Source organism: Lontra canadensis, unplaced genomic scaffold, assembly GCF_010015895.1.
Source record: "Lontra canadensis isolate GAN:19392208 unplaced genomic scaffold, GSC_riverotter_1.0 scaffold3, whole genome shotgun sequence".
Lineage (NCBI taxonomy): Eukaryota > Metazoa > Chordata > Mammalia > Carnivora > Mustelidae > Lontra > Lontra canadensis.
In genome coordinates this window covers 21496071-21523184 of record NW_022630997.1, presented here as the reverse complement: position 1 = coordinate 21523184, position 27114 = coordinate 21496071, and the positions used below count along the sequence as shown (strand labels likewise).

Below are 27114 nucleotides of genomic sequence, written 5' to 3'. Positions count from 1 at the left end.
ATTGTTTAATCCACAGATGGAAGTCTCGCTGGAGGAAGGGCTTTGGTTTTTCATGCCGAACGGTGAAGAAGGCTCAGCTGTGGGCCACTGTTCAGAGCAGGTTGGATTTGTTCCCCTTCTTCTCCTGTCTCAGGCAAATTAGCCCTCTATTAAAGGCATAGAATGAAATACTTGGTTAGGAGATGAAATTTTTATTATTTAAGCTGACTCTTCTTTGAATTAACAATCTGTTAAAAAAGGGGCGCCTGGGTGGCTCAGTGGGTTAGGCCACTGCCTTCGGCTCGGGTCGTGATCTCAGGGTCCTGCTTCCCTCTCACTCTCTCTGCCTGCCTCTCTGCCTACTTGTGATCTCTCTCTGTCAAATAAATAAGTTAAAAAAATTTTTTTTAATTAAAAAAAAAAACAATCTGTTAAAAAAAATAATTCCAAACAGTTATTGAGTACTTACTGGATGCACAGTGTTACACTAAATTTTAATATGGATAACATCATCCAGTCCTCATAGTAATCGTGTGAGGCAGGCGTTATTATAATGTCTACTTTAAAGGTAAGGAAGCTCAGAGATGAGGGTGAAACATCAGCAGAGCTGGAAGTGCAGGCTGTCAGCTCCGAAGCCTGTGTTTTCTTTTTCTTTTGTTGCTCCTGTCCTCTCCAAGTGCCCCCTTTGTTCTCTGTCGTCTCCATTACTCTCCATAGATGCCTCATTCTTCATCCCTCCTAGTCTGATCCCAGACCCTTCTAATTTCTAGCAATTCTTCCCATGCCTCCCAAGCTCCTCACCCGCTGTTATTCCCTGGTGGCCCTCTCCACCTGTACTAGTCGGTCTCATGGGTCTTTCCCATCTCCTGACTGTTCATCCCTCTTCTCTCCCTGTCGCTGCTATTCCTCTACACTTTCTCCAGTTCCACCTCTGCCTTTAGTTTCTGCAGTTTCCTTGGTCCCTTCCCCAGTACTACTATCCCCCGGAATTCTACCCAGTATCTTCTGATGCAGCTCAGCATTGCCTAAACCCTCAGGCCTCCTGAGTCCCTCTTGGACACCCATTTCCATTCCAGTTTGCTTCCCAGTCCCTTCCATCCCCTTTTCTTTGCAACCTGTTCAGTCCTTTCATTCCTTCTTGATTCTTGCTGGTTTTTCTACAATAAAAACAACTTTATCTTTTAAAAGTTTGAAGAAAGTGTGTACATTATTTCTTAAAATGCAGAAAACCATATGAAGAAACTAAAAATCACATCAAATCCCACTGCGCTGAGATAAACCACTCTCACTTTTCACACGTTTCTCAGTGCTTATGCCCAGACTTCCACATACACAGACATTCATATGAACAGAATCATATTTGTAAATGGCAATTCCATTTTTCCAGTTGCTGATCCAAACCCTGGTGTCATCTTTGGATCCTCTTTTACTAACAGACCTCATATTCAATTCATCACAAATCCTGTTGGTTCTACCTTCAAAGTATCCCAGAATCTGACCCACTTTCCACCACTTCCACTAGTATAACCCTAGTCTAAGCCACTATAACCTCTCATCTGGATCATTGCCAGTGTCTCCCTAGTATCTCACTAGTGCCCCAACAATCTCTTTTCCATGTCATACAGTGGTCAAAGTGCTCCTGTTAAAATCTAAGACATACCATTCTTTTGCTTACAACTTCTAACGGTTTCCTATCTCACAAAAAAATGAAAAACAACAAAAAACAAACAAAAGCTAAAGTCCTCCAAAGCCTGTATATCCTGCCCTACTTGGTACCTATCTGACCTCATCTTTTACCTCTTTGCCCTTCTCCTACCCAACTCCAGCCAGATTGGCCTCCTTCCTATTCCTCACAACATGCAAAGGACTTTGTACCTTTTATTTGTCTAGAAAGCTCTTCCTTTATCCTCATGCTATCTTTCTCTCATTACATTTGGGTCTCTGTTCAAATGATTCATCATTTTAGATAATTTAAGATACTGTATCTGATAGCCCTATCTACAATAGTAGCCCCTACCCACCTAGCCTGGTATTCTCTATCCTCCTATCTTGTTGGTTTTTTTTTTTTTCCTTAAACACACTTATCACCACTGAGCATTTATTTATTTATTTATTTATTCATTAGACAGAGATCAGAAGTAGACAGAGAGGCAGGTAGAAGGTGGGGGAAGCAGGCTCCCTGCTGAGCAGAGAGCCCAATGTGGGGCTCGATCCCAGGACCCTGAGATCATGACCTGAGCTGAAGGCAGAGGCTTAACCCACTGAGCCACCCGGGCGCTCCTGAGCATATATTTCTATATCTATTTGTTTATTTTCTTCTGAAACATATTAGGCACTCAATGAATATTCCAATGAATATTGAATAAGTGAGTTTCAAACATGTGCATGCTCTGCCAAGTCACGTGACCTCCCGGAGTTTCACAGTATGGGTTAAGGAATGAGCTTTTCTGGGAAAACAAGAGACCAGACGGTCCATCCAACAAATACCAGGGTCAGGTACTATGATTATGGCTGCTTTTCCTTCCCAGAGGGTAGGCATGAGAGAAATTAGGTCAGTGAGGCAAATAGGCTCTTTGGGCTTTGGTAAGTCAGGTTTAGATGTGGGTTGTTTAGAGGCACTGTCTTGAAAAGCCATTGCCCTGTACCTGGTGACTTTGAGGTCCATAGGAAACTAGTGTCCTCATCACGGAGGAGAGAGCCACCATTTGGGAGACTGAGTTTCTTTCTGCAGGAAGAAAGGGGAGTCCTGATCCCAAATATGTTGTCTGGGCAGCCCAGAGTGAGGTCCAGGGTTATTTTCTGACAGTTCTACTTATCATACCACAATTAGCAAGACATGTTCCTGTGACATGGCCGGGGCGGGGGTGGGCGGGGAGGATAATATCTCTTTTTAACCACACTAACCACACCATGCTCAGGTGTCCATCTAGAGTTATGAATGGAAAGTTAGGTGGATGCCTTCTGACCTCATACTCCCATTCACATGACACCTAACAGCACAGACACTGCTCTGCTGTGAGCTGCATGGTAAAGACCAGGAAGGAGATCTGGAAGAGCAGCTAGCCTTAGATTAAATAAGGAATAGTTGGTCAGATGGGGCTTATATTGGTTAAAATCATAGTTTGTCTAAGGCTAAAAATATAGGCCAATTGAACAGGGTAAAGTTTTTAAAAGAGACTTGTTTGGTCACAAATAAAAGGCTGGGATCCAAGATGAGCGCTGACCTACTCAGCTGTCAGGACAAACCTTAACTCTAAGGCAGGTTGAAAGCCCTGGTCCACACCAGGGGTATTATGAGAGATGCCTGATAACGGGAGTTCAAGCCCCTTCTTGTCGGGATTGGAATCTTCAGAGATCCCCTGTGTTAGAGATCCCTCAAATTTTCGCAAAATAAAATAAAAATTTTATTGGATATAAAATACTTCTTGATTTCTGATGGGGGTAGGAGAGAGGGATCAAGATTATGATGACTTGATATGAACCTAAATGTTGATTAACTATGTTGATTTCATAATTTTATCAGAGATGGTCAAATTATTCTTTAATTTAATTATTTATCCCCAAATGTATGTTTTGGAAAATTGAGGGATTTTATATGCATGACTCACACACTCTCTGTCTCCTTCTGTTTTTCAATATATATAGATTTCAAATTAGATAAGTAAAGTCATCCAGAATAAATTCATGATTTTTGTGTGTGTGAAGAGACTCATATAAAATTTCTGATCCTTATATAAAAGTATGCATTTTGATATTTAGTAATACATCTGTTTAGATACTTATATTCAGATTATTTATAATTTTTGTAGTAGCTATCGTATTTCAGAATCTCCCTATAATCATTCTGCCATAGATTTCTATGTTGAATCTTTTTTTTTTTCTTTTAAATACCATCCAGAAACCAGCATGAATGCTCCATATCATTTTAGGTAATACTGCTTTCTGAATGGTGAAAAAAAAAACACAGTTTAAGACTGCATGGCCTGATGTCTCTGGACTTTGACTTACACTGTGAATTCTCAGTGGCTGAAATACCATATTCCGATATCTTAGGTCATTTTCCATGGACGAGGAGGGACTTTAATTGTAGTTCTGTTTCAGTAGTCCTTCATACCATTAAGCCTTAAATGAATTCTTCCTATGATCAGTGAGATTTTGTTGTAACAGTTTCAGCTTGACCTTGAACTAGGTGGCATGACTCAGAAAGACAGTTAACTGCAAGTTCCCAATACATCTCACTTATCTATATGCAATCATGGAGACAGCATATTTGCTTATTTTTTTTCTCTTTGGTATTCAACAGCGATCCGTAAATGATAGTTACCCCAAACATTTTTCACTTGGTGATAATTTACAAAATTTTGCCAAAGGCCAAGATGAAGATTTTATGGAGGAAATCATTTTCCCAGATTTACTCGAAGTAAAAGCTGCTGAATATGTAGATGATAAAGAACAAATCAAAAAACAACAGGCAAACATTTTTGTGCCAAGTAGTTCTCCAGGTAAAATTCTTTATAATATTTAAGTCATTAATGACTCCTAGAGTAGTGCTTCTTTGTATGTTGGATAGATAAAAAGAACTGATCTAAAATTACAGAAAGTTTTCTACATTTGTTCTTCACATCTTCTCTGACTTTAAGGAAACTGATTAAAAGAAATCATATATATATATAATATTTTTTGTTTGTTTGTTTTAGACTTTCTGCTAAACTTTAGTAGTAGGGTATATGGTAGTTGCCTTTTTTTTTTCTTGTTTGGTCAATACCAGTTTAATAATTTGGACTTTAAAGTAATATCTAGGTTTTGTCATTAAGTGGTCAATCAGCGTAAATTGCCAAAAGGTATGATTCCACGCATTTTAGAAGATGAAGGATTCTATATTCAGAGAAAGCCACGAATATACAAAAAGACCTGCAACAAAATGGAAAACCGCCTGCTTACCCTAGAAAAGGCAAGTGCACCAGCTAACAAGTTACACCATTCACTGCTAGTATGTGACTTTTGTTTTTAGTGAAGTATTTTACTGCGTTATTTCTTAAATATTTTTGGTAGGGAAAGTGTTGGTTTGAAGAAAGTGGAGAAATTATGTCACTACCTTCACCCATTAGACAGTCATGGAATTTCAGGCTAAACACAAGCAAGGGATCTTTAAATCCAGCGCTAAAGACCATATACAGAAAGGTAACCAACAACAGTTTATTTGTGATTATGATTAGAAGAATTCGTATTATATCATTTATAACTTATGTGTTTCTAGTGTTAATTCACCCTCTAAAGATATTAGTAAATCTAGTAATGTAATGGCAAAACTATAATGAAATGTGAAATAGCCATTAAAATTATGTTTTTGAAGAAAGTTCAGTGATATGAGGAAGTACTCAAAATGCAAAGTGATAAAGCAGAATGCCAAGTCATATATGATCCTAATTTTATACAAACAGATAATGAATGAATTACTCAATGAATGAATAAATATATACATATATGTGTAGATAGAGTAAAAGAGTGGGAAAATATATCAAATAATTATCTCTGACTGGTAGAACATAGGATTATTTTAATTTTTCTTCTTTATTTCTTTCTCTATTTTCTAAATTTCAAAAATGAATGTATATTATACTCATAAAGAAATAAATTTTAGATGTATTCTAAGACATTATGAAAATTAGCAGTCCATTAACCTGATGAGAAGAAATATTTGGACAGAAATAGTTATATTTAAAAATTGGCTTGAAAAATTTAAATCAGAACTATTTACGAAAACTCAGTTGCACATTCATTTGCCTTAACCATTCTATATATAAGAAATATGGCTGTGAGTAGATATAAAGTGGAAAACTATCTACTAGAAATAGAGGATGTTATTCTTTATTCCCTCTGTTGCTTTGAACCTGTTGAGTTACTTCTCTCCCAGTAATTATATGTCTTCCTTCTGTAATTAATGCTTCTTCTTTACAATTCTTACAGTTAGTTCTTGCATATTCTGATAGCAGGGACATATTAATAGCAAGGGCACTTAGGTTGATGTTTCTTAACCTGAGGAAATGAGGGCTCTCCCTCAACTGAAAAGATTGTCAGTTTTGGGAGTCTCCTTGTCTTTCTATAACATATAAGGATCTTCTTTATATATGATAAATGCTCTTTTCTTCCCACGTTTCTCTTTCTTTCCCAGGGAATTTAGGAAATCAAAAATTTTTTTTCTTAAATTGTGGTATGTTTTTCATATCTTTATACTGCTTATAAATTGTTCTTGGGACTTTCTAAAAATATACCAACACTTTGTGCTAAGAAAGCCTTTTTCATTTTACTATGTAAAATGCATTTAAGCTTTAATTAATTTTCCCTCTTTTATACAGACATATACAATTGTCTACCAGAATTTCTGATCATTCGATGAACAGGGTTCTACCCAAGTGGAAGCAAAGAAACTCAATGTTGAAGACGTATAATTAGGTCCTTGGTCTTTTTATGTTCTTTTTCTTCATACAGCAATTTTATGTTCTTTTTCTTCATACAGTATTTTTCATCATACTCTTTGCCTAATAATCCCAGCTTCCATGACTGCTGCTACCATGTGATTGCTGGTGACTCCCAAACATGTATCTTTCCCAGATCTCTGTCCTAATCCTCAATTGCATATATAGAATACTTTTAGAAAGCTCAATCTAGTGTCTTTTTTTTTTTAAGGATATATTTATTTTAGAGGGGGGAAGGGCAGCGAGAGAGAGAGAGAGAGAATCTTAAGCAGACTCCCCACTGTGTGCAGAGCCCATGTGGGACTCTGTTCTCACGACCCTGAGATCTCGACCTGAGCCAAAACCAAGAGCTAGATGCTCAACCAACTGAGCCACCCAGTTGGCCCCTCAGTCTGGAGTCTTAAGATCAGAACACCTAAAAGAGAATTGCCATTGCCTCAGTCAGAGGCAGTTTTGCTGTGATGCTAATGAATTTTAAAATTAGGGTCCCTAACTTTGCAGAGGTCCCTTTCCAAGGCTCTGAGGGGGATTTTAGCAATGTATTCACTTAGTTATCTTTATGTACAGAAATATAAATATATCAAGTATATTAGCTTGATAAATTTACATAAAGTCAACAAACCTGTGTAACCAGCATTGAGCTTAAGGATAGAATATTTTTTTTGAAAGATTTTATTTATTTATTTGACAGGCAGAGATTACAAGTAGGTAGAGAGGCAGGCAGAGAGAGAGAGGAGGAAGCAGACTCCCTGCCAAGCAGAGAGCCTGATGCGGGGCTCGATTCCAGGACCCTGGGATCAGGACCTGAGCCGAAGGCAGAGGCTTTAACCCACTGAACCACCCAGGCGCCCCTTCAGGATAGAATATTACCAACATTCCAGAAGTCCCCCTCATGTCCTTTGCCATTAACTATTTCCCCTCATGATAACTACTATTATAATTTCTACCACTGTAGATTACTCTTACCTCTATATTTTTATATACTCTTACCTCTATATTTTGCCTATATTTTACATAAATATAATAATAGAGTAGGCATTCTATGTTGCTGCATGCAACAATAATTTGCTTAATCTTCTTGCTATACAGAACTCCATTGTATGAAAAATATATTTTCTTTTTCTCTGGGGAGAATTGTACAGTATTAGTGTTATTTATTTCTTAAGTGTTTGGAAGAATTCACTGATGAATCCATTTTGGCCTGAAAATTTATTTGTGGGAACAATTTTAATTACAGATACAGTTTCTTTAAAAATAAAAGACTGTCTTGTAGAAAGAATGACATGTTCATGGATTGGAAGACTTGATATTGTTAAAATATCCATACTACCCAAAGCAGTCTGCAAACTGGAAGCAATCACTATGAAAATCCCAATGGTATTTTTCAAAGAAACAGAAAAACAATCTTAAAATTTCATATGGAACCACAAAGGACCCTGAATAGACAAAATAATCTTGATAAAGTAGAAGAAAGCTGGAGAGAATGTTATCATCATAATGGCAGAAAAAGAGTATTCTGTTGCTTTCCTATCCAAAGTACAATGATTCTGACAATCACCCGTGGCCAAGAGTGCCTTTTTGTGGAAGTCCACAAGTCCTGTAAAGAATTCTAGCATACCCTTGAAGTAAAAAATAAATACATAAAATAAAAATCTGAGCTGGAGTATTTTTTGTTAGATCTAGAGTTCTAGATTGGACATTATTTTGCTTTTAGCACTTTGAAGAAAGCTTTCTACTCTCTTTAGAATCTCATTGTTTCTATTGAAAAGACATCTTTTTAAAAGTATTTGTTTATTTATTTATGGGAGAGGGGAGGAATAGAGGGAGAGGGAGGAGAGAACCTTTTTTTTTAAGATTTTATTTATTTATTTGACAGAGATCACAAGAAGGCAGGCAGGCAGAGAGAGAAGGAGAGAGGGGGAAGCAGGCTCCCTGCTGAGCAGAAAGCCTGATGGGGGGCTCAATCCCACAACCTGAGATCATGACCTAAGCTGAAGGCAGAGGCTTAATCCACTGAGCCACCCAGGTGCCCTGAGAGGAGACAATCTTTTTTTTTTTTTTTTTTTTTTGACAAAGATAACAAGAAGGGGGAGAGGGGCGGTGGTGGTGGGGGGACGGGGGGCGGGAAGCAGGATCCTGGCTGAGCCGAGAGCCCGACGTGGGGCTCGATCCCAGGACCCTGAGATCATGACCTGACCCGAAGGCAGAGGCTTTAACCCACTGAGCCACCCAGGCACTCCGAGAGGAGACAATCTTAAGCGGAATCTATTCCCTGAGTGGATCCTGACATGGAGCTAGAGCTCACAATCCTGAGATCATGACCTTGAGGTAAAATCAAGAGTCAGACTCTTTGAGCCATCCAGGTACCCCTTGAAAAGCCAACTTAAAGTCTTACTTTGTTTTTCAGTTTTTCTCTTTGGTTTTCAATAATTTTCACTATAATATGTTGAGTTGTGAGTTTTTCACTATTTATTCTGCTTTGGGGTATTAGAACTTCCTGAATGTATGATTCCATGTCATCCATCAGTTAAAAAAAGTTGTCAGCCATTTTCTTAGCAAATAGGACTGATACCTCAGTCTCCTCTTTTTGTTCTGGGACTTTAAGTACACATGTCTCTTATGTCTTACTTTGCTCTTATTTTTTATTCCTTGTCTTCTCTCTGATCTTTAGTCTGAGTATTTTTTATATGATCTGTCTTCTACTTCACTTACCTAATTTTCTGCTCTGCTTTATCTCCTGTTAAATCCATCCAATGAATTCTTTCTCTTTATTCATTTCTTTTTTATTTAGAAAGATTTCTCCCTCTATACCTTAAGAAAAAGTTCATTTTTGTGGTGTTTCTTTGCCCTTATGCTCCTTCTAGTTTAGGCTTAATTTTTAATTTTTTTTAAATTTTTAATTCTGGGGCTCCTGGGTGGCTCAGTGGGTTAAAACCTCTGCCTTCAGCTCAGGTTGTGATCCCAGGGTCCTAGGATCAAGCCCCGCATCAGGCTCTCTGCCTGCTTCCCTTCCTATCTCTCTGCCTACCTCTCTGCCTACCTGTGATCTCTGTCAAATAAATAAATAAAATATTCAATAAATAAATAAATAAATAAAATTTTTAATTCTTTCTGTCACCGCATTTCTCAGTTTTTTAAAACTCTGGTTTATGTTCTTAAATGTCAAAAATTTTCTCAATGTCTTTTAGCTCATTCAGAAGTACAATTTCTATTTTTATCTGTTTTGGGATTTCTTTCTACTTTGTGGGGATATTATTTTACCGTCTATTCATTTTTATTCTTTTTTTTTTTTTTTTTAAGATTTATCCATTTATGGGGCACCTGGGTGACTCAATCGGTTAAGCATCTGCCTTTGGCTCAGGTCATGATCCCAGGGTCTTGGAATTGAGCCCGGCATAGGGCTTCCTGCTCAGCAGGAAGCCAGCTTCTCCCTCTCCCACTCCCCCTACTTGTGTTCCCTCTCTCCCTGGGTGTCTCTCTGTCAAATAAGTAAAACCTTTATTAAAAAAAAAAAAAAGATTTATCCATTTATTTTAGAGAGAGAGAGAGAGAGAGAGCACAAGGGGAGGAGCAGAGGGAGATGGAGAGAGAATGTCAAGCAGACTCCATGCTGAGCTGGGAGCCCATGCAGGGCTCCATCCCATGACCCCGAGATCAAGACCTGAGCTGAAATCAAGAGTCAGGCACTTAACCAACTGAGCCACCCAGGCGCCCCTGATAACTTTTCTAATAATGTCACAGAGCTCTGTTGTTTTTGTCTAGTGTTAGAAATATATAGTGGCTGGATTTCCAAAATTTTTTGGCTGGATTTCCCTTCCAAGATATTTTTTTCACCTCTTTCCTTAATCTCTGTGGTTCCTGGCCTTCTCAAGTTTTATACCACTCCTAGAAGTTTCTCTTTAGTGTGAAGACTTGTCCTAAAAATTCTGAGGAAGTAGGCTCCTCTCAGACCCTTTAGTCCTCTCCAAAAGCCGGGCACCCCCCCCCAACAGGTGGAATAGACAAAACCTCTTCCAGTTTTAACTGCTGTTTTTGAGTTGGCATGCTGCACTTTCCGATGAACAACTAACTTTTGGCTCCTTGGGGTTTTCCTGCTCTCAGGACCTTCAGATGCTTCATTGCTTCTTAGATTTCTTCCAGACAATCACCGACATTATGCAAGCTTTCTACTGTTGGTGGTTTGTCTTCACCCACTTGTATTTTGGGTTTCACGAGGGATTCTTGGGGATGTAGTTCTGTTACAGATCTTGTCCATGGATCTTTGGCTTTGCTATGTAGTTGCTCTGCCTGTTTTAATGGTAGAGATTTGGGACTATCTAAAGCTATAATGCCACCATATTCCCAGAATCACCTAATGAATTTTTTTTTTTAAGATTTTATTTATTTATTTGTCAGAGAGAGTGAGCACAGGCAGACAGAGTGGCAGGCAGAGGCAGAGGGAGAAGCAGGCTCCCTGCTGAGCAAGGAGCCCGATGTGGGACTCGACCCCAGGAGGCTGGGATCATGACCTGAGCCAAAGGCAGCCGCTTAACCAACTGAGCCACCCAGGCATCCCTGTCTAATGAATTCTTAATTTCAGATATTTTCAGTATATTTTCAGTTTAAAATGTTCATCTGACATTCGATTCTTATGTATATATTCCAGTTTCCTCTTAGAATATGCCATGTTTTCATGTATTTTCTCTTTTACTCTGTTTTTAAAAACACATTAATAATAGCTACTTTAAAAACTCCATATCTGGTAAATATAATATCTGGGTTCCTGCGAGTCTGTTTTTATTTTTGTTTTTTCTCTTCATTTTGCTCATTTAGACTGGTCTTTATTATGGTCGATGACTATTGTATTACAAATACTACATATGAAAAGTTATAAAATCTCTAGATGATATCTTCTTTCAGAAAAGTGGTATCCTTTGCTTTGTTAGGGGTATTGAGTGGGGATAATCATATTAATCCAATTAGGGACTTCCCTGATTTCAGCTAGGTTGCAGTTATGTCAAGGTTCAGTCTGTATCTCTGTCTTCTGTTTACCTAATCTGTTTCCTGCTTGACTGCAGAGTAGGGTTTTCTTTTCTTTTCTTTTCTTTTCTTTTCTTTTCTTTTTTAAAGATTTTATTTATTTATTTGACACAGACAGAGATCACAAGTAGGCAGAGAGGCAGGCAGAGAAAGAGGAGGAAGCAGGTTCCCCGCCGAGCAGAGAGCCTGACGTGGGGCTCCATCCCAGGACCCTGAGATCATGACCTGAGCCGAAGGCAGAGGCCTTAACCCACTGAGCCATCTAGGTGCCCCGGGCTTTCTTTTCTTTTCTTCTCTTTTTTCTTTTCTTTTTTTCCTCTTTTCCTTTCTTTCTTCCTTCCTTTCCCTTCCTTCCTTCCTTCCTTCCTTCCTTCCTTTCTTTCTTGAATCAATTCCTAACACATATCCAAATGCTTAGCATATAGTAGACACTCAATGAGTGCTTTTATTATTTGTAAAGCAATCTCAGTAGATGTAAACTTTTATGGCTCTAGTATACATTAGAAGAGAAAGACATCAGTTGACTGGCATAATCTTAGAAAGATTATTTTTTGCATGCTGCCTGCCACACCATGAGAGACTAGCAATGTCTCTACCCCATCCTCATTTATAATATAACATATTTACTTATATTTTGTAAATGATCCCCCCCAACACACATACACACCCAACATTGCACTATCTTTCTGTTTTCTCCAGCTTGGCCACTAAAAACATCCATCTCCATTAAAAATAAAAATAAAAGAATGAAAGAGGGAGGAGAGATAATCCCTAGTATTGATCTTATCTTATTCTTTGTTATTAAGTGGCATAACTTTTACACCTTATGGTGACAATATGTTTCATCTAAATTTTGCTGAAGATAAAGCACAGATATTTTAACATAATTATCTGAGACCATTATTCTTAGGGAGAGAGATCCTTGAAACAATGGAGTTTGTTGAATTAATGAATGAATGATTGCGTGCATGAACAATTGGATGATAACAAATAAATGCAAAATATACAATTTTTTGAGAAATACTAATCGCCATCTAGATTAACCTTTGTAACCACCAGAATCCCAAATTGGAAACCACTGGGCTGAACAAATACCTTTTTCCTTAAGTGCATTTATTTATTCTAGCTTCATCCAAGCATAATTTCAGTATTTCACGGACCTTTTAGACTTGGAAATAAATGGAAATGTCACTTCACCAGGCATCTAAACTGAGTATTAAAATTCATTCTGTAGCATCCATAGCAGACGATGTTCTGGAATTTGTGCCAGACAAATGTTTCTGCCTGCTTTTCCATTTTATCTTATCCACATTGGTTACTCTGCCTGGCCAGCCTTAGAGGCAAGGCTCATTTGGGGTTTCTCACCAGAATAAAAGAAATATAAAGGTAACTGAAGCACAGATAAGAGCTGCCCAAGTACCAAAGTTCTCTCTGTGCTGTTGCTCTGCCACATTCCTCTGCCCCAGGTCTCATTGCCTATGTGAGTTTTGCCTGACCGTTTGACTATGCCCTTTTCTCCCTCTTCAGACAGTCTCATGTCTTTACATAGATTTTACACTCGTCATCAGCTTGGATATTTTTGTGCATTTATCTGGCCTTTGACTTCTTATTCCTAGATCTTTGTGCTTTTGGACTAACTTAGTTCTAGAAATTCACTTAATTCCCTCACTTAATTGACCAGTGCAGAATCTGCTCAATAAGACAGTCCTCTCTAGCTTAGGAACTTTAATTCTCAAAAGTTTATTTATAATTTGGTTACTTAATACCTAAACTGTTTATTGTGTTGGTGGTTTTGCCTGGTAAATTACCATTTTACTACTAACTGACTTAATCTTTTAAGTGGAATCAAGAGCAGGTTTTCTCTTCTGAGTTGGTCCTTCCATAGAGAATAGAGACTTATAAGGTAAGGATGAAACAAAAACAAACTTTATGGCTCTTCTCTTGCCTTCCCTCAAACCAGTGAGGAAACAGGGGAAGATAACTAGCTCGGGAGAGAGTAGGGAGGGAGAAATACAGGCATTTCTGCAGTCCTTGAGGATCTGCCACCCCAGGCCACAGGTGGGATGGCAGTTTTTCAGTGTAACAGCAGTTGTAATAGCAATGGCACAAGCATGTTCTATTATACCAGACTGGTCCAGAGAAAAGGCTCGTGCTCTCTTCTTCAGGGGGATGCAGTCATGGATCTTATTGGAAGTGGCTAGACTTACAAACTAGACTATGCATGCCAAGTAACCCGTTAACCTTCTCAAATTACATCACTAAAAACCAGTCACATACATATTCAAGCAAATGTGCTTAAATTCAGAATAGGGTACTAAAACATATTTGAATCATTTTGTATATATTAAGGCCTAAAGACTTCAGCTAATTTAAGGACAATCTGGTATAGAAGTGGAGATAGTCTCATGTATAAGGAAAAATGGTCTCCTTAGCTCTTGCTTGGAGGTTCCAGGCCCCTCCAGAGAATTTTCCAGGGGGTTAACAATATATTCATATAGGAGCATTGTTTCAGTAAGGGTTTACCACTTAACTGTCACCCATAGATAACTATTAGATCACAACTCCCAAAGGATCTAAACACCATTTGTCATAGTGTTGCTTTAGGAAATCATTGGCAGGGCTTATAACCTGAAAGTCTAAACTCTACCAGCACATGACGTAAGGTATATGACATAAATTATAGCAAGATGATTAAAGTGGATATAATGTAAATATATTTAATGAAATCAGGGGTCATAATTTCAAGGAAGAAGGACCAAATTATTGTTTATTGCTTTTCTACATCCCTTAATTTTCTTACAATTAACATGTTACTTTTATAAAGAAAAGTCACTTGTAATTTCAAAAGAAATACAAAGAATCAAATTAACATTGTGTAGGTATTTTTCTTTAAAAGGCAGTGAAACCTGATCTGGAAAGCTCTATTAGGAACAAAATGGAAGGTCAAAGGGAAATGTACCAATTAGATCTCAATATTGTGGGTTTACAATTCAGCCATCATCCTCTCTTCAATCAAGAACAAGTATTATGTGCTAGGCTGCTTCAACTTTATGAGTGTTTTCAGGACAGGCAGCAACAGAATTTACCTCAGCTGCTTTATGAGAAGGTGAGAATGGCTTCCATTATATTTATAGAGCTGAAGATTTAATATTGAAAGGGAAAACAAATAGTACAGAGCAAGCTATCCTAGAACATATTCCCTTAGCATTTTAAATATTTAACCAATTGGAACAATAGTTTCTTTCAGTTTCTCTGAAAAGAAACTCTGGGAGTTGACTGACCAGGGAGGTAGCCTCAAACATATCCTGCAGGATATTTAGCACTTACAGATGGTTTGCTAATCATTGGTATTCTTGGTCCTATGACTCAAGAAGAGTATTTGAAAAGATTACTATTTAAAAGAGCCATATGGTTGTTTTAAGTCTAGTAAAGTATTTTTGATGAAAATATTAGATCTTGAATCTCATATAAAATGTGAAAAGTCTTAGTCTAAGAATGATTAACCCAATCATCCAATGACAGCATAAAGGTTACATGAAAGTGTGGGGGGAAAAAAATCAAATGAGTACCCTCTGATTATTTTTTATGAATTTGTACCGCTCATTTACTTGCTTTTTAATTTCATTTTTTATGTATCATGGCAAACATTAAAATTTTTAGTGAGGCCAAATCTTTCCATCTTTTCCCTTGTGTATTTTAGGTTTTGTTGTTTGCTTCCTAAGACCTTCTCTACCCCAAGTGTATCAGTCAGCATTTCAGTTGCTTTAAACAGTAAGGAAAGCAATTGTTTCAATGGCTTTAAACAATAAGGAAAAGTTATTACCTCCTATATCACAAGTCCAAAGTTAGGGCAACTCTAGGGTTGGCTGATTTGGTGCTTCAACAATACCATCAAAAACCCTAGCTTTTTTCCTCCCTTTCTAATGTTCATCTTCAGCAAATTGACCTCGTTGGCTCCTGTCAGGTAAACTACCTGGCTGCTCCAGTTCAAGGCAGCTGACCAGACACACAGTGTGCATAGTACCTCACTTGAGAGCCCTCTTCAGCCTTTCCCCCTCACATCTGGGCAGATTTCCCTCTGGTCTCATTGGCTAGAGTTATCTCACATGATCATGTCTCAACCAGCACTAGCAAGAAGAATGAAATTGCTACAAATGGCTAATCAGGGTTTACCTCTGAAACACATGGAAGATAATCAAGCAATTGAACAAAATTAGGGTTCTGCCATCCAAGAAAAATGACCTTTCAAGTGCAACCAATGGTGTCTAAGAGACCAAAATTATAGTTATCTTTTTATATATTCTAATAATATGTGTGTGTGCATGTGTAATTTCTAGACTTGTATTCTGTCTAGTGTTTGTATTGGCGGCTTGTGAGATTCAGTTCAGTTTCTTTCCCCCCAAAGATTAGCCAAACACCATAATTTCCTACTAATTTAAAATTCTGCCTTTATTGTAAACTAGTTTAACATATTTTATAGATTTAAGAACTATTTATTCCATTGATGTAATAGTCTAGCCCTGTCCTACTTTTTTTTTTTTTTTTTTTAGATTTAAAAGAATTATTTACTTGAAAGAGAGAGAGCGAGCGCACAAGCAGGGGGAGCAGCAGGGGGAAAAGCAGGCTCCCTACTGAGCAGAGAGTCTGACACAGGGCAGGACCCTGGGATCATGACCTGAGCCAAAGGTGGACGCTTAACCAACTGAGCCACCCAGACACCCCTCATTGTGCCCTATTTTAATTACTTTATTATTAAATTATAGTGTAGTAAAACAAGTGGCTCCTCATTTTTTCCTAGAATGTTTTTGTATGTTCTCAAAGATTTGATTGTCCATATGAACTTAAGAATTAGCCTGTCAACTTCTGTTTTTAAAATTCAATTATCATATTTACTATGATTATATTATATTAATTTTGAAAGAAATGTTTATCTTTATAAAAGTTATATTCCCTTATCCAGAACTATAGTATGTCTTCATGTTTGTTGAGGTCTTCTCTGATTTCTTCCAGTAGAAGTTCATATTAATTGACTCTAGTCTTGGAGTTCCTACAAACTGTCCCTAACTGTGACAGATTTCTCCTACAAATGTTTTAGGGTACAGGTTCCTCCAGTTTTATTTCTCTATGAATATTCTCTGTGTATATTTCTATCTTTTTGCTTTCCTCAGTATCTTCTTCTCTTGATCTTATTTTTTCTTGTTTTCCTATGTTATGCATTTATTTTTTATAGGGAGATAAAGATATAAACAGTTATAAATATACATGTATAGATATGGATATAATGTTAGCAGTGGATATGGTTAAGACAGATAAACAGATATCTTTTCTCTAACCATGGGATTTTAGGTGGAAAATAAGGTAGATTCCTGTGTTCAATCTACCATCTTGATTAATTGGTATTTTTTTTTACATTAATTGATGAACTGATTACCTGGAAAGCTCTAGGTATAATATTTATTCCTTAGATATTGATGCTCTTCTCAGTTCTACCGCAAGGTGCTTATATGAAATATATTTTGGAAGATAAGACAGAAATACACAAAAAGTTATGCAGTTGTGCTTCTGTTGCACACGCCTAGACCTTTGGAGAAATTGGAGTGCTGGTAACAGTGGATGAGATACACAAAAAAGCTCTTTTCTTTGTTGTAGCTGAAAGCACTGACAGATGCTACCAAATTAGCAAATGAAAACTTGGAAAGAAGCCAGCTGACCAAAAAATCTTTACAAGATTATTATTGGCAGATAAGGTAGGTTTGGGACCATTAATATATCTACTAACCATTTAAAAATAACTTCTTTAAGTTGAGTATTGCAGTTGCTATGGAAGATATAAAATAAGGAAAAGACAAGGTCCCTAGTCTTTAGGCAATTACAGAAGTGGCTCCAGCCTTTCCTTAAGACCCAGTTTTGTGTAAAAATATTTCATAAAGTGTCACATGAAAGCAGTTGTAATTTTATATCCATTGATTTTTTAAAAAGCACGTGTTAATTATAAACCACCCTGAGTTCACTAATATTTTTAGGATCATATTAGTCTCAAGCATTTGTATATATTTGAGAACTAGTCTATATATACACATGTACAATATGTATTACTAATTCAGTTTAAAGGTAATACTCAAAGAGCACATAGATTTAAGAACCCCTGTAAAAAAAACATGGTCTTAAAGTTGGGAACCATTAGCTTATAGAATAGTTGGGAAGAGAAGAAAGTATGAAATAACTGGAAAAATAATTCTAAGACAAAATATAATTATTTGTCAAGATCTCCAAAAGCAGGAAAACTCACAGGGAGGTACTTACTGGATAGAAAGTTCACCTATGCATAAAGATACAGTAATTGTCTATATAAGAGAGTGGTTTGGTAGTTAAAGAATTTCCCTGCCTGTTGAGCTGATGTGGTTTTACAACCTCTAGAGACAATAGTCTCTAATAATTGGTTTCCTAGAATAATCTAGTTAAATGCAAACAATGTTACTTGAGAAGGTTGACATATACCTTGCACAAGGCCTGGCATGTAATGAGCCCTCTATATATTACTTTAATGAATGAATGAGTGAATGAATGAATAGAAGCCATCAGTATTTACAAAACAATAAATTGGTGTTTTTTAAAATAAGTTTAACTAAAATTAAAGGCAAAGAATAGACATTGGCATAATGAACACAGAACAAGTAAGCTTTATTTTTTTTTATTTAAATTCAATTAGCCAACATAGAGTACATCATTAGTTTCAGATGTAGAGTTCAGTAATTCATCAGTTGTGTATAATAACCAGTTCTCATCATATCATGTGCCCTCCTTAATGCTCCTCACGCAATTACACCTTCCCCCTTGGACCTCCCCCACAGCAACCCTCAGTTTGTTTCCTATAGTTAAGAGTATCTTATGGCTTTTCTGCCTCCCTGATGACATCCCATTCAGTTTTCACTCCCTTCCCCTCTTATCCTCTGTGCTGTTTCTTATATTCCACATATGAATGAAACCATATGAAAATTGTCTTTCTCCGGGTACCTGGATGCTAGGTGGGTTAAGCCTCTGCCTTAGGCTCAGGTCATGATCTCAGGGTCCTGGGATCGAGTCCCTCATCAGGCTCTCTGCTCAGCAGGGAACCTTCTTCCCACTCTCTCTCTCTGCCTGCCTCTCTTCCTACTTGTGATCTCTCTCTGTCAAATAAATAAATAAAATCTTTAAAAAAAAAAAAAAAGGATGTCCTGGGCAACGTTTTTAAAAAAAATTGTCTTTCTCTGGTTGACTTATTTTGCTTAGCATAATACCCTCCAATTTCATCCGCATAGATATAAATGGTTAATATTCATCCTTTCTGCTGGCTGAGTAATATTTCATTGTATATATACCACATCTTCTTTATCCATTCATCTGTCTATGGACATCTGGGCTCTTCCACAGTTTGGCTGTTGTGGACATTGCTGCTATAAACATTGGGGCGCTGGTGCCCCTTCGGATCATTACATTCGTTGTATCTTTGGGGTAAATACCTGGTACTGCAATTGCTGGGTTGTAAGGTAGTTCTATTTTGATGTTCTTGAGGAACCTCCATAGAGTTTTCCAGAGTGGCTTCACCAGTTTTCATTCCTACCAACAGTGAAAGAGGGTTCCCCTTCCTCTGCACCCTCTCCAACATCTGTTGTTTCCTGACTTTTTAATTTTAGCCATTCTGACTGGTGTGAGGTGGTATCTCACTGTGGTTTTGATTTGTATTTCCCTGATGATGAGTGATGTGAAACATTTTTTAATGTGTGTGTTGGCCATTTGTATGTCTTCTTTGGAAAAATGTCTGTTCATGTCGTCCACCCATTTCTTGACTGGATTATTTGTTTTTTGGGTGTTGAGTTTGATAAGTTCTTAATAGACCTTGGATACCAACCCTTTATCTGAAATGTTATTTGCAAATATCTTCTCCCATTCTGTAGGTTGCCTTTTAGTTTTGTTGACTGTTTCCTCTGCTGTGCAGAAGCTTTTGATCTTGATGAAGTCCCAGTTCATTTTTGCTTTTGTTTCCCTTAGAACAGGTAAGCTTTAATGCAAGAAAGAGAAACGTAGGCTTTAGATGGGGTCTGATGGTGGTAAATAAGGGTCTACCTCTATGTGTGTGCTTGTGTGTATGTGTGTAGGAGGGTTATTGAAGAGGTCATTGCTTTATCAAAGCAAAAGAAAGCAATGTAATAGATTTCCATTCAGGAAAATTTTTGGAGTGGTGTTGAAATGCTGCAAAGAGTAGTCTGTGGACATTTGAAAAAACAGTGTTTCTATTAGAAAAAATATATATTTAACATTTAATGACTATCTGTCTACTAAGTGCCTGCCTGGCACCCACAATCAACTGGTACCCAATATAGAAAGCTGTAAGTCATTCACGACCCCCTTCTTGTCTGTCTTTTCATCCCTCACATCCAACCAGTAACCATTCCCATTGATTCTGCTTTATTTCAGGTGCTTATGTCATAGCCTGACTATACAGTCTCCTAAAATACCTCTTTCATTTTTTTAAAAAGATTTTATTTATTTATTTGACAGACAGAGATCACAAGCAGGCAGAGAGGCGGGGTCGGGGGGGGGGAGGAAGCAGGCTCCCCGCTGAGCAGAGAGCCTGATATGGGGCTCGATCCCAGGATCCTGAGATCATGACCTGAGCCGAAGGCAGAGGCTTAAACCACTGAGCCACCCAGGCACCCCTAAAATACCTCTTTTAAAGCCATGGTCCATATTGACACCAAAATGATTTTCTATGTATATTAAAACCATATCACATGTATAATATGTATTACTAATTCTATTAGTAATAGATGGCTATTAGTAATAATGGCTTTCTATTACCTCTACAATAAAATTTAATAACTTTAGCATTATCTGTAAGGCCATGTGCAATCTGACTCCTACTTACCTCTCCAGCCTCATAGTAGGGGCTCTCTGCTTTGGAACTTCATAGTCAGTGCCCTAAGTGGACTCTCTAATATCTATATATCATGTTTTTTTTTTAAGATTTTATTTATTCATTTGACAGACAGAGATCAGAAGTAGGCAGAGAGGCAGGTAGAGAGAGAGAGGAAAGTAGGCTCCCCGCTGAGCAGAGAACCCGATGTGGGGCTCAATCCCAGGACCCTGAGATCATGACCTGAGCCGAAGGCAGAGTCTTAACCCACTGAGCCACCCAGGTGCCCCCTATATATCTTTGTTTAATGTCTCTTGTTTCTAGAAGGTTCTTTCATGTTTTCTGTTTAATACTAAGTCAACATATACATTGTATTCAATTGCATGTTACTTTCTCACGGGGCTCTTACTTGCCCATTAGATTAGATTAAATTCTCCCTCTCTCTCTTTATTTTTTGTATAGTCACATAGCACTTATATATTTCCTCTTTCATAACATTCATCACATTTATAATTATTTGTTCTGTATTTTTCTCTCCTGGGATATTAGTTACCGTCACCCAAAATATTTCCTATCACATAAGATATTTATTATGTGTTCACTGATTTGAATTGAGTGTCACATACTCTGAGGTTTTTCCCTATTATCACCTTTTATTCTCTTACTTAAACCCATACTCTAGCTGTGTGGACTTCTCTTATAATACCTAAACATTTTATTGCATTAGTTAATTTACATGTCTGTAAGCATCTTGAACCCAGAGAGCATGTTTATTTATCTCTGTATCCCCCTTACCCAGCACAGTGCCTGGAATGCAGTAGGCATCCAGTGAATATTTGCTGAAGGAATAAATGGCAGTAGGGTTCTATTTCTAGTAGACTGGATTTCATGAACAGCCCCTTTAATGAAAACAACCAAAAATGTCTGATAAAATACAAATATTATCTTTATAAACATATTGCCAAGATGGCAGAAAAGTAAGGAATCTGCAAAAGCCAAAAATAAGGTGAAAGGAGAAATCATAAAAATTAGTGAGGTGTAGAGCCAGCTTTTACCTAAGGATAGTTACCTTGAGCTGTCATTCAGACAGCTTCATGGAATGCCAAAAGATAAAGCCAAGTTCAACTTAATTGGAAAGTCTAACAGAAGATCACTCTCTAATGGGTGTTAAACGTCATGAAGGGGTAATATAAAGGAGATAACAAAGAAACTTGTCTTTGACTTTCTCACTAGACAGAAGGAGGAAAATGTTCCTTTGAAAATTCATAACCACAAGCCAGCATTTGTGCAGATTTATAATCTGAATTTATAGTACTTACATGGTCTAAGATATCAGCTTTAATTTTTTTTTTAAGATTTTATTTATTTATTTGTCAGAGAGAGAGAATGAACACAAGCAGGGGGGAGCAGCAGGCTGAAGTAGAAGCAGGTTCCCTGCCAAACAAGGAGCCCTATATGAGACTCAGTCCCAGGACCCTGAGATCATGACCTGAGCCAAAGGCAGATGCTTAACCAGCTGAGCTACCCAGGAATCCCTAAAATACCAGATTTAGAATTTAACTTAAAATAGCCCCAAATCAGTAGTGACAGCAGATAATTGGCAAAGTCAATAAATACTCTTTCTGGAAGTGCAAAAATTTAACCCTAGCTCAGAGATTTTCCACAGATGTGAAATTCTAAGGAATATAGGCTTACAGTAAAAAAAAAAGGATTGAGGAGCAAAAAAGTGGAAAATATATAGGTAGGTCTCAGTGAACAAATGATGTAATGCTGTCTCATGGGGTACAAATATATAGAGAGAGTTCAAATATATATCTTCTAGAATTGAGTAAAAAATGGAGGAGTGTAAGTGTAATTAAATATTTTGAGGAGGCGAGTAAAGGTAAAGCTTAATATTAGACTTTGATAAATCAAGGGCTTATATTTTAACTTATAACATTTAAAAGAAAAGAAAAAAGATATATCTCTCAAATCAATATAAGAGGAAAGTGAGACAATATGAAAATACTGAAACAATCCAAAGGAAAGCAAGAAAAGAGAGAAAAAGGAACATAGAAGCAGATGAGACAAGTAGAAAACAAAAGAAAATGGAGTTAAACCTAAGTATATCTAAATGGGCTGAGTGCTCCATTTTTGTCTAGATTAGTAGACTGGATTAAAATTTTAAAAATCCATATGGAGCAACCTAGGTGTCCATCAATAGATGAATGAATAAATAAGATGCAGTATATATACATCATGGAATATTACTCAGCCATAAATAAGAATGAGCTCTTGCCATTTGTGACAACGTGGATGGACCTAGAGGCATTATGCAAAGTGAAGTAAGTCAGACAGAGAAGCACAAATACCATGACTTCACTTATATGTGGAATCTAAAAACAAAACAAACAAATGAACAACAACAACAACAGAAAGAGACCGTAAATCTAGACAACAAACTGGTGGTTGCCAGAGGGGAGAAGGGTAGGGAGTTGAGGGAAATGGGTAAAGGGGAGTGGGAACTACAGGCTTCCAGTTGTAGAATGAGTAAGTCATGGGGATAAAAAGTCATGGAGAATATAGTCCACGGTATTGCACTGGAGTTGTATGGCAACAGAGGGTAGCTATACTTGTGGTGAGCATAGTATGACTTCTAGAACTGTAGAATCATTACATTGTATGTATACCTGAAACTAATATAACATTGTGTGTCAACTATACTTCAATAAAAATTTTTTTAAAAAGTAGGAAAAAAATTCCAAAACCAGGATCCAATTATATCTTATTTATAAGAGACTTACCTACATCATAAGAACATAAAAAGTTAGAGAACAGAAATATTGGGGAAAAAAATCACACAAACACTGACAAATAAAGGTGCATAGCTATGTTAACATAAAGTAAAATAGATCTTTATTTTTTATTTTTTTAAGATTTTATTTATTTATTTGACAGAGAGAGACAGCAGAGCAGGAACATAAGCAGGGAGAGTGGGAGAGGGAGAAGCAGGCTTCCTGCTGTGCAGGGACCCCCCCCCCCCAATATGGCTCGATCCCAGGACCCTGGGATCACCCTGAGCCAAAGGCAGACGCTTAATGACTGAGCCACCCAGGTGCCCCAAAATAGATCTTTAAAGGCAAAAAGCTTTAGTAGATATAAAGAGGGCCACATCAAAATGATGCAGTTTAGTTAACATATATTCATATATATGTTTATACACATAAATACATATGTGCATATAATAATATGTCTTCAAAATAAAGCAAAATTGATAAGAGTGCAAGGAGAAATAGCAAATTCACAAATATTGGGCAATATTAACACACTCCTCTCAGTAATTGATGGGACAAGTAGACCAAAAAATTTCAGTATGGGTATAAAAGATTTGAACAATATGATGAACGAATTTGACTTAATATATAGTTATAGAACGTTGTACCCAACAACTGCAAAATGCCACTCTTTTCAAGAACACAGGGAACATTTACAAAAGTTGATCTTCTGTTATTTCAATAAATCTCAAAGTCTCAGTATAGTCAACTGATTTAAATCATTCAATGCAGAAAGAAATCTAATACAAAAATATAACTAGAAATCTCTATATGTTTGGAAATTAAGAAATACATGTCTAAAATAATCTATTTTTCAGAGAAGATATCATTGATAATTAGGAAAGATTTTTGAATTTACTGATTAAGAACAAATATATATCAAAATTTGTGGTACAGTTAAAATAGTACTTAGAGGGATATTCATTTAAATACACATTAGAGAAAAGGAAAGGTTGAAAATTAATGAGCTAAGCATACTTAAGCTAGGAAAAAGGATAGAAGGAATGAAAGAGCAGAAATTAATAAGATAGCTATGATAGAATAAGTAAACTCAAATGTTTGCTAAAAATTGATAAACTCTGGGGCACCTGGGTGGCTCAGTGGGTTAAAAACTCTGCCTTCAGCTCAGGTCATGATCCCAGAGTCCTAGGATAGAACCCCACATCAGGCTCTCTGCTCTGTGGGAGCCTGCTTCCTCCTCTCTCTCTCCCTACCTCTCTGCCTACTTGTGATCTCTGTCTGTCAAATAAATAAAATATTTAAAAAAAAATTAAAAAAGAAATTGATAAACTCTAGCAAAGCTGATCAAGAAAAGAAACAGCATGGGGCGCTTGAGTGACTCAGTTGGTTAAGTGTCTGCCTTCAGCTGAGGTCATGATCCAAGGGTTCTGGAATCAAGCCCCACATCAGGCTATCTGCTCAGCAGGGAACCTGCTTCTCCCTCTTCTGCTGCCCCTGCTTGTGCTCTCTCCCTCTTTCTGTGTCAAATAAATAAATAAAATCTTAAAAAGAAAAATAATGCAAATACACAATACACAATGTCAGGACAGAAAGGGGGACATTACTTAAGATGTTGTATACTTTGAAAAACTTCATGCCTAAACATTTACATGGAAAGGAAAAATCTGTACAAAAATACAAACAGAATTGGGGTGCCTGGGTGGCTCAGTTGGTTGAGCATTGACTCTTGATCTTGGCTCAGATCGTGGTCTCAGGGTTATGAGATCGAGCCCCACATTGGGCTCCATGCTCAGCAGGGAGTCTGCTTGAGATTCTTTCTCCCTCTCCCCCTGCCCCTCCCACTTGTGCTGTTTTTTTCTCTCTCTCTAAAATAAATAAATAAAATCCTAAAAAAAAAAAATACAAAAGAGAATATATCCAAGAAGTGAAAGGAGAAGAAGAAGAAAAAAAAAAAAACTCTAAGTAGTTCAATCATTGTTAAAGAAATCCAATCAGTAATTTGAAATCTTTCTGCAAAGAAAACTCCAGGCTCAGATGACAAAATAAGGATTCTGTAGAACATTTAAAACAGTGATTCTCAAAATGTGGTTCCCCAGACCAGCAGCATCAGCTTCATGTGGAAACCTGTTAAAAATGCAAATTATCAGGTCCACCACAGCCTTACTGAATCCCAAACTTGGAGTGGGGCTTGGCAATCTGTGTTCAGCAGGCCCTCTGGTGATTCTGATATAGGAAATGTTGGAGGTGTCTGATTTAAAAAGAGCTTCTATTTTCACAAACTCTTTCAAAGAATAGAAAAAGAGGCCACATTTTAAACTTCACATATGACATTATTTTATCTTTGAAATTAAAACTTGATAATACAAAAACTATTACAACCCAATTTCATTCATGAACAATTACAAATATGCTAAGCAGAATTCTATCAAATAATGCAGTGAATTGGGATCACTCCAGGAGTGCAAGGATGATTTAACATTAGAAAGTCAATTAGTGTAATTTGTCATACTAATAGTGTGTTTGCGAAGTCATGAAACAGAATAAGTATCTTTTAAAACAGTGTATTACCTGTTTCCAAATAATATGATCACTAACCCATCCAGCAAAGTACCTCTAAATTTGAGGCAACGATTTCAATTGTTAATCTGGAAAAAGTATAATAAATACACTCCAGAATGACCCGGCCATCTGGAAAAGTCTGGATTTTAGCAGAACACTTTTGAATAGTGAAAAATCTTCAAGTCATAAAGGAGTGAATCTCTTAATGGAATTTCAGTAGCTATATCAAGATGTGGGTAAAATGAAAAAAAAAAAAAATCACAAGGTGCGGGTATCCAGAAGGGTTAGTGCAATACATTCTTCCAGGCCATTTTAAATGATTTGTCTTTCTAATCCACCAATGTATTTTTGATCTACCTTTATTGTTGTAGGAATACAAAACAGCTCTATGACTTAGAAAGGGAAAAAGACTTCTCTCTGTTCCACAGTATATTACGGACTTGGAAACAAATAAAATCCCTTCGACAACGGCAAGGGTTTACAAGCACCTCAGTAAAGTTACGGTTCCAAAGGTGAGCGGCTGCTCTATTCGTTCTTGTAGGGCTCCTGAAGAACTGCCCACGAATAACGGGGAATTCAGAGTAACTGGGAGAAAATCCAGAAGCTAGACTGCTATTTGATGTAGCCAACAAAGGACTTGTATTTTGAATATATGAAAAATTCTTATAACTTAGTAAGACAACTGGATTGTTTTTAAAAGATATTATTTATTTGACAGAGAGAGAGAGAGAGAGAGGTCACAAGTAGGCAGAGAGGCAGGCAGAGAGAGAGGAGGAAGCAGGCTCCCTGCCAAGCAGAGAGCCCGACGCAGGGCTTGATCCCAGGACCCTGGGATCATGATCTGAGCCAAAGGCAGAGGCTTTAACCCACTGAACCACCCAGGTGCCCCAACAACTGGATTTTTAAAATGGGCAAAAGATTTGAACAGATACTTCTCTAAAGAAGGCCCATGGATGGCAAATGCACACATGAAAAGATGTTCAGCATCATATCCTGTCAATAAAGAGAGGTCTATTAAAATCACAATGTTTAGAATGGCAAAGATCCATAACAAAATGGAATTTAAAAGACAATAACAAATACTGACAAGGGTGCTGAGCCACAGGAGCTCTCACGAATTGCTGATGGGAATGCAAATGCTGCAGCCCTTTGAAAGCAGTATGGCACTTCCTTACAAAGCTGCACAGACCCCGCAGTCAAACTCCTAGCTGAGACATACAGTCATAGAAACATGGTTAGTAGAGGAGATGGTTACAATTAAAAACTGTACTTTTTAATCACTTAAACTATTTGTGAACTGTTGTGGGAATAACTTTTTAATCACTTAAACTATTTGTGAACTGTTGTGGGAATAACTGGTTCACTCTCCATGGTTCATGTCTTTTTTCAAAACTGTAAGAAGGGTGCCTGGGTG

The 27114-nt window shown here is 37.3% G+C and overlaps 1 protein-coding gene across 3 annotated transcripts in view; it reads left to right on the top strand.

Annotated features, from left to right (window-relative positions):
- Positions 1-27114, top strand: part of CC2D2B (coiled-coil and C2 domain containing 2B) — a 101089-nt gene that overhangs the window by 7871 nt on the left and 66104 nt on the right. The window contains exons 5-11 of one of the 3 annotated variants that reach the window (XM_032883656.1): positions 17-100; positions 4283-4481; positions 4794-4930; positions 5032-5160; positions 14371-14580; positions 17124-17221; positions 26072-26212. In XM_032883656.1, the coding sequence (XP_032739547.1) occupies positions 17-100; positions 4283-4481; positions 4794-4930; positions 5032-5160; positions 14371-14580; positions 17124-17221; positions 26072-26212 (998 nt within the window). Of the gene's footprint in view, positions 1-16; positions 101-4282; positions 4482-4793; positions 4931-5031; positions 5161-14353; positions 14581-17123; positions 17222-26071; positions 26213-27114 lie in introns of those variants that run through there. The other 2 variants (XM_032883637.1, XM_032883647.1) reach the window with 2 other exon arrangements.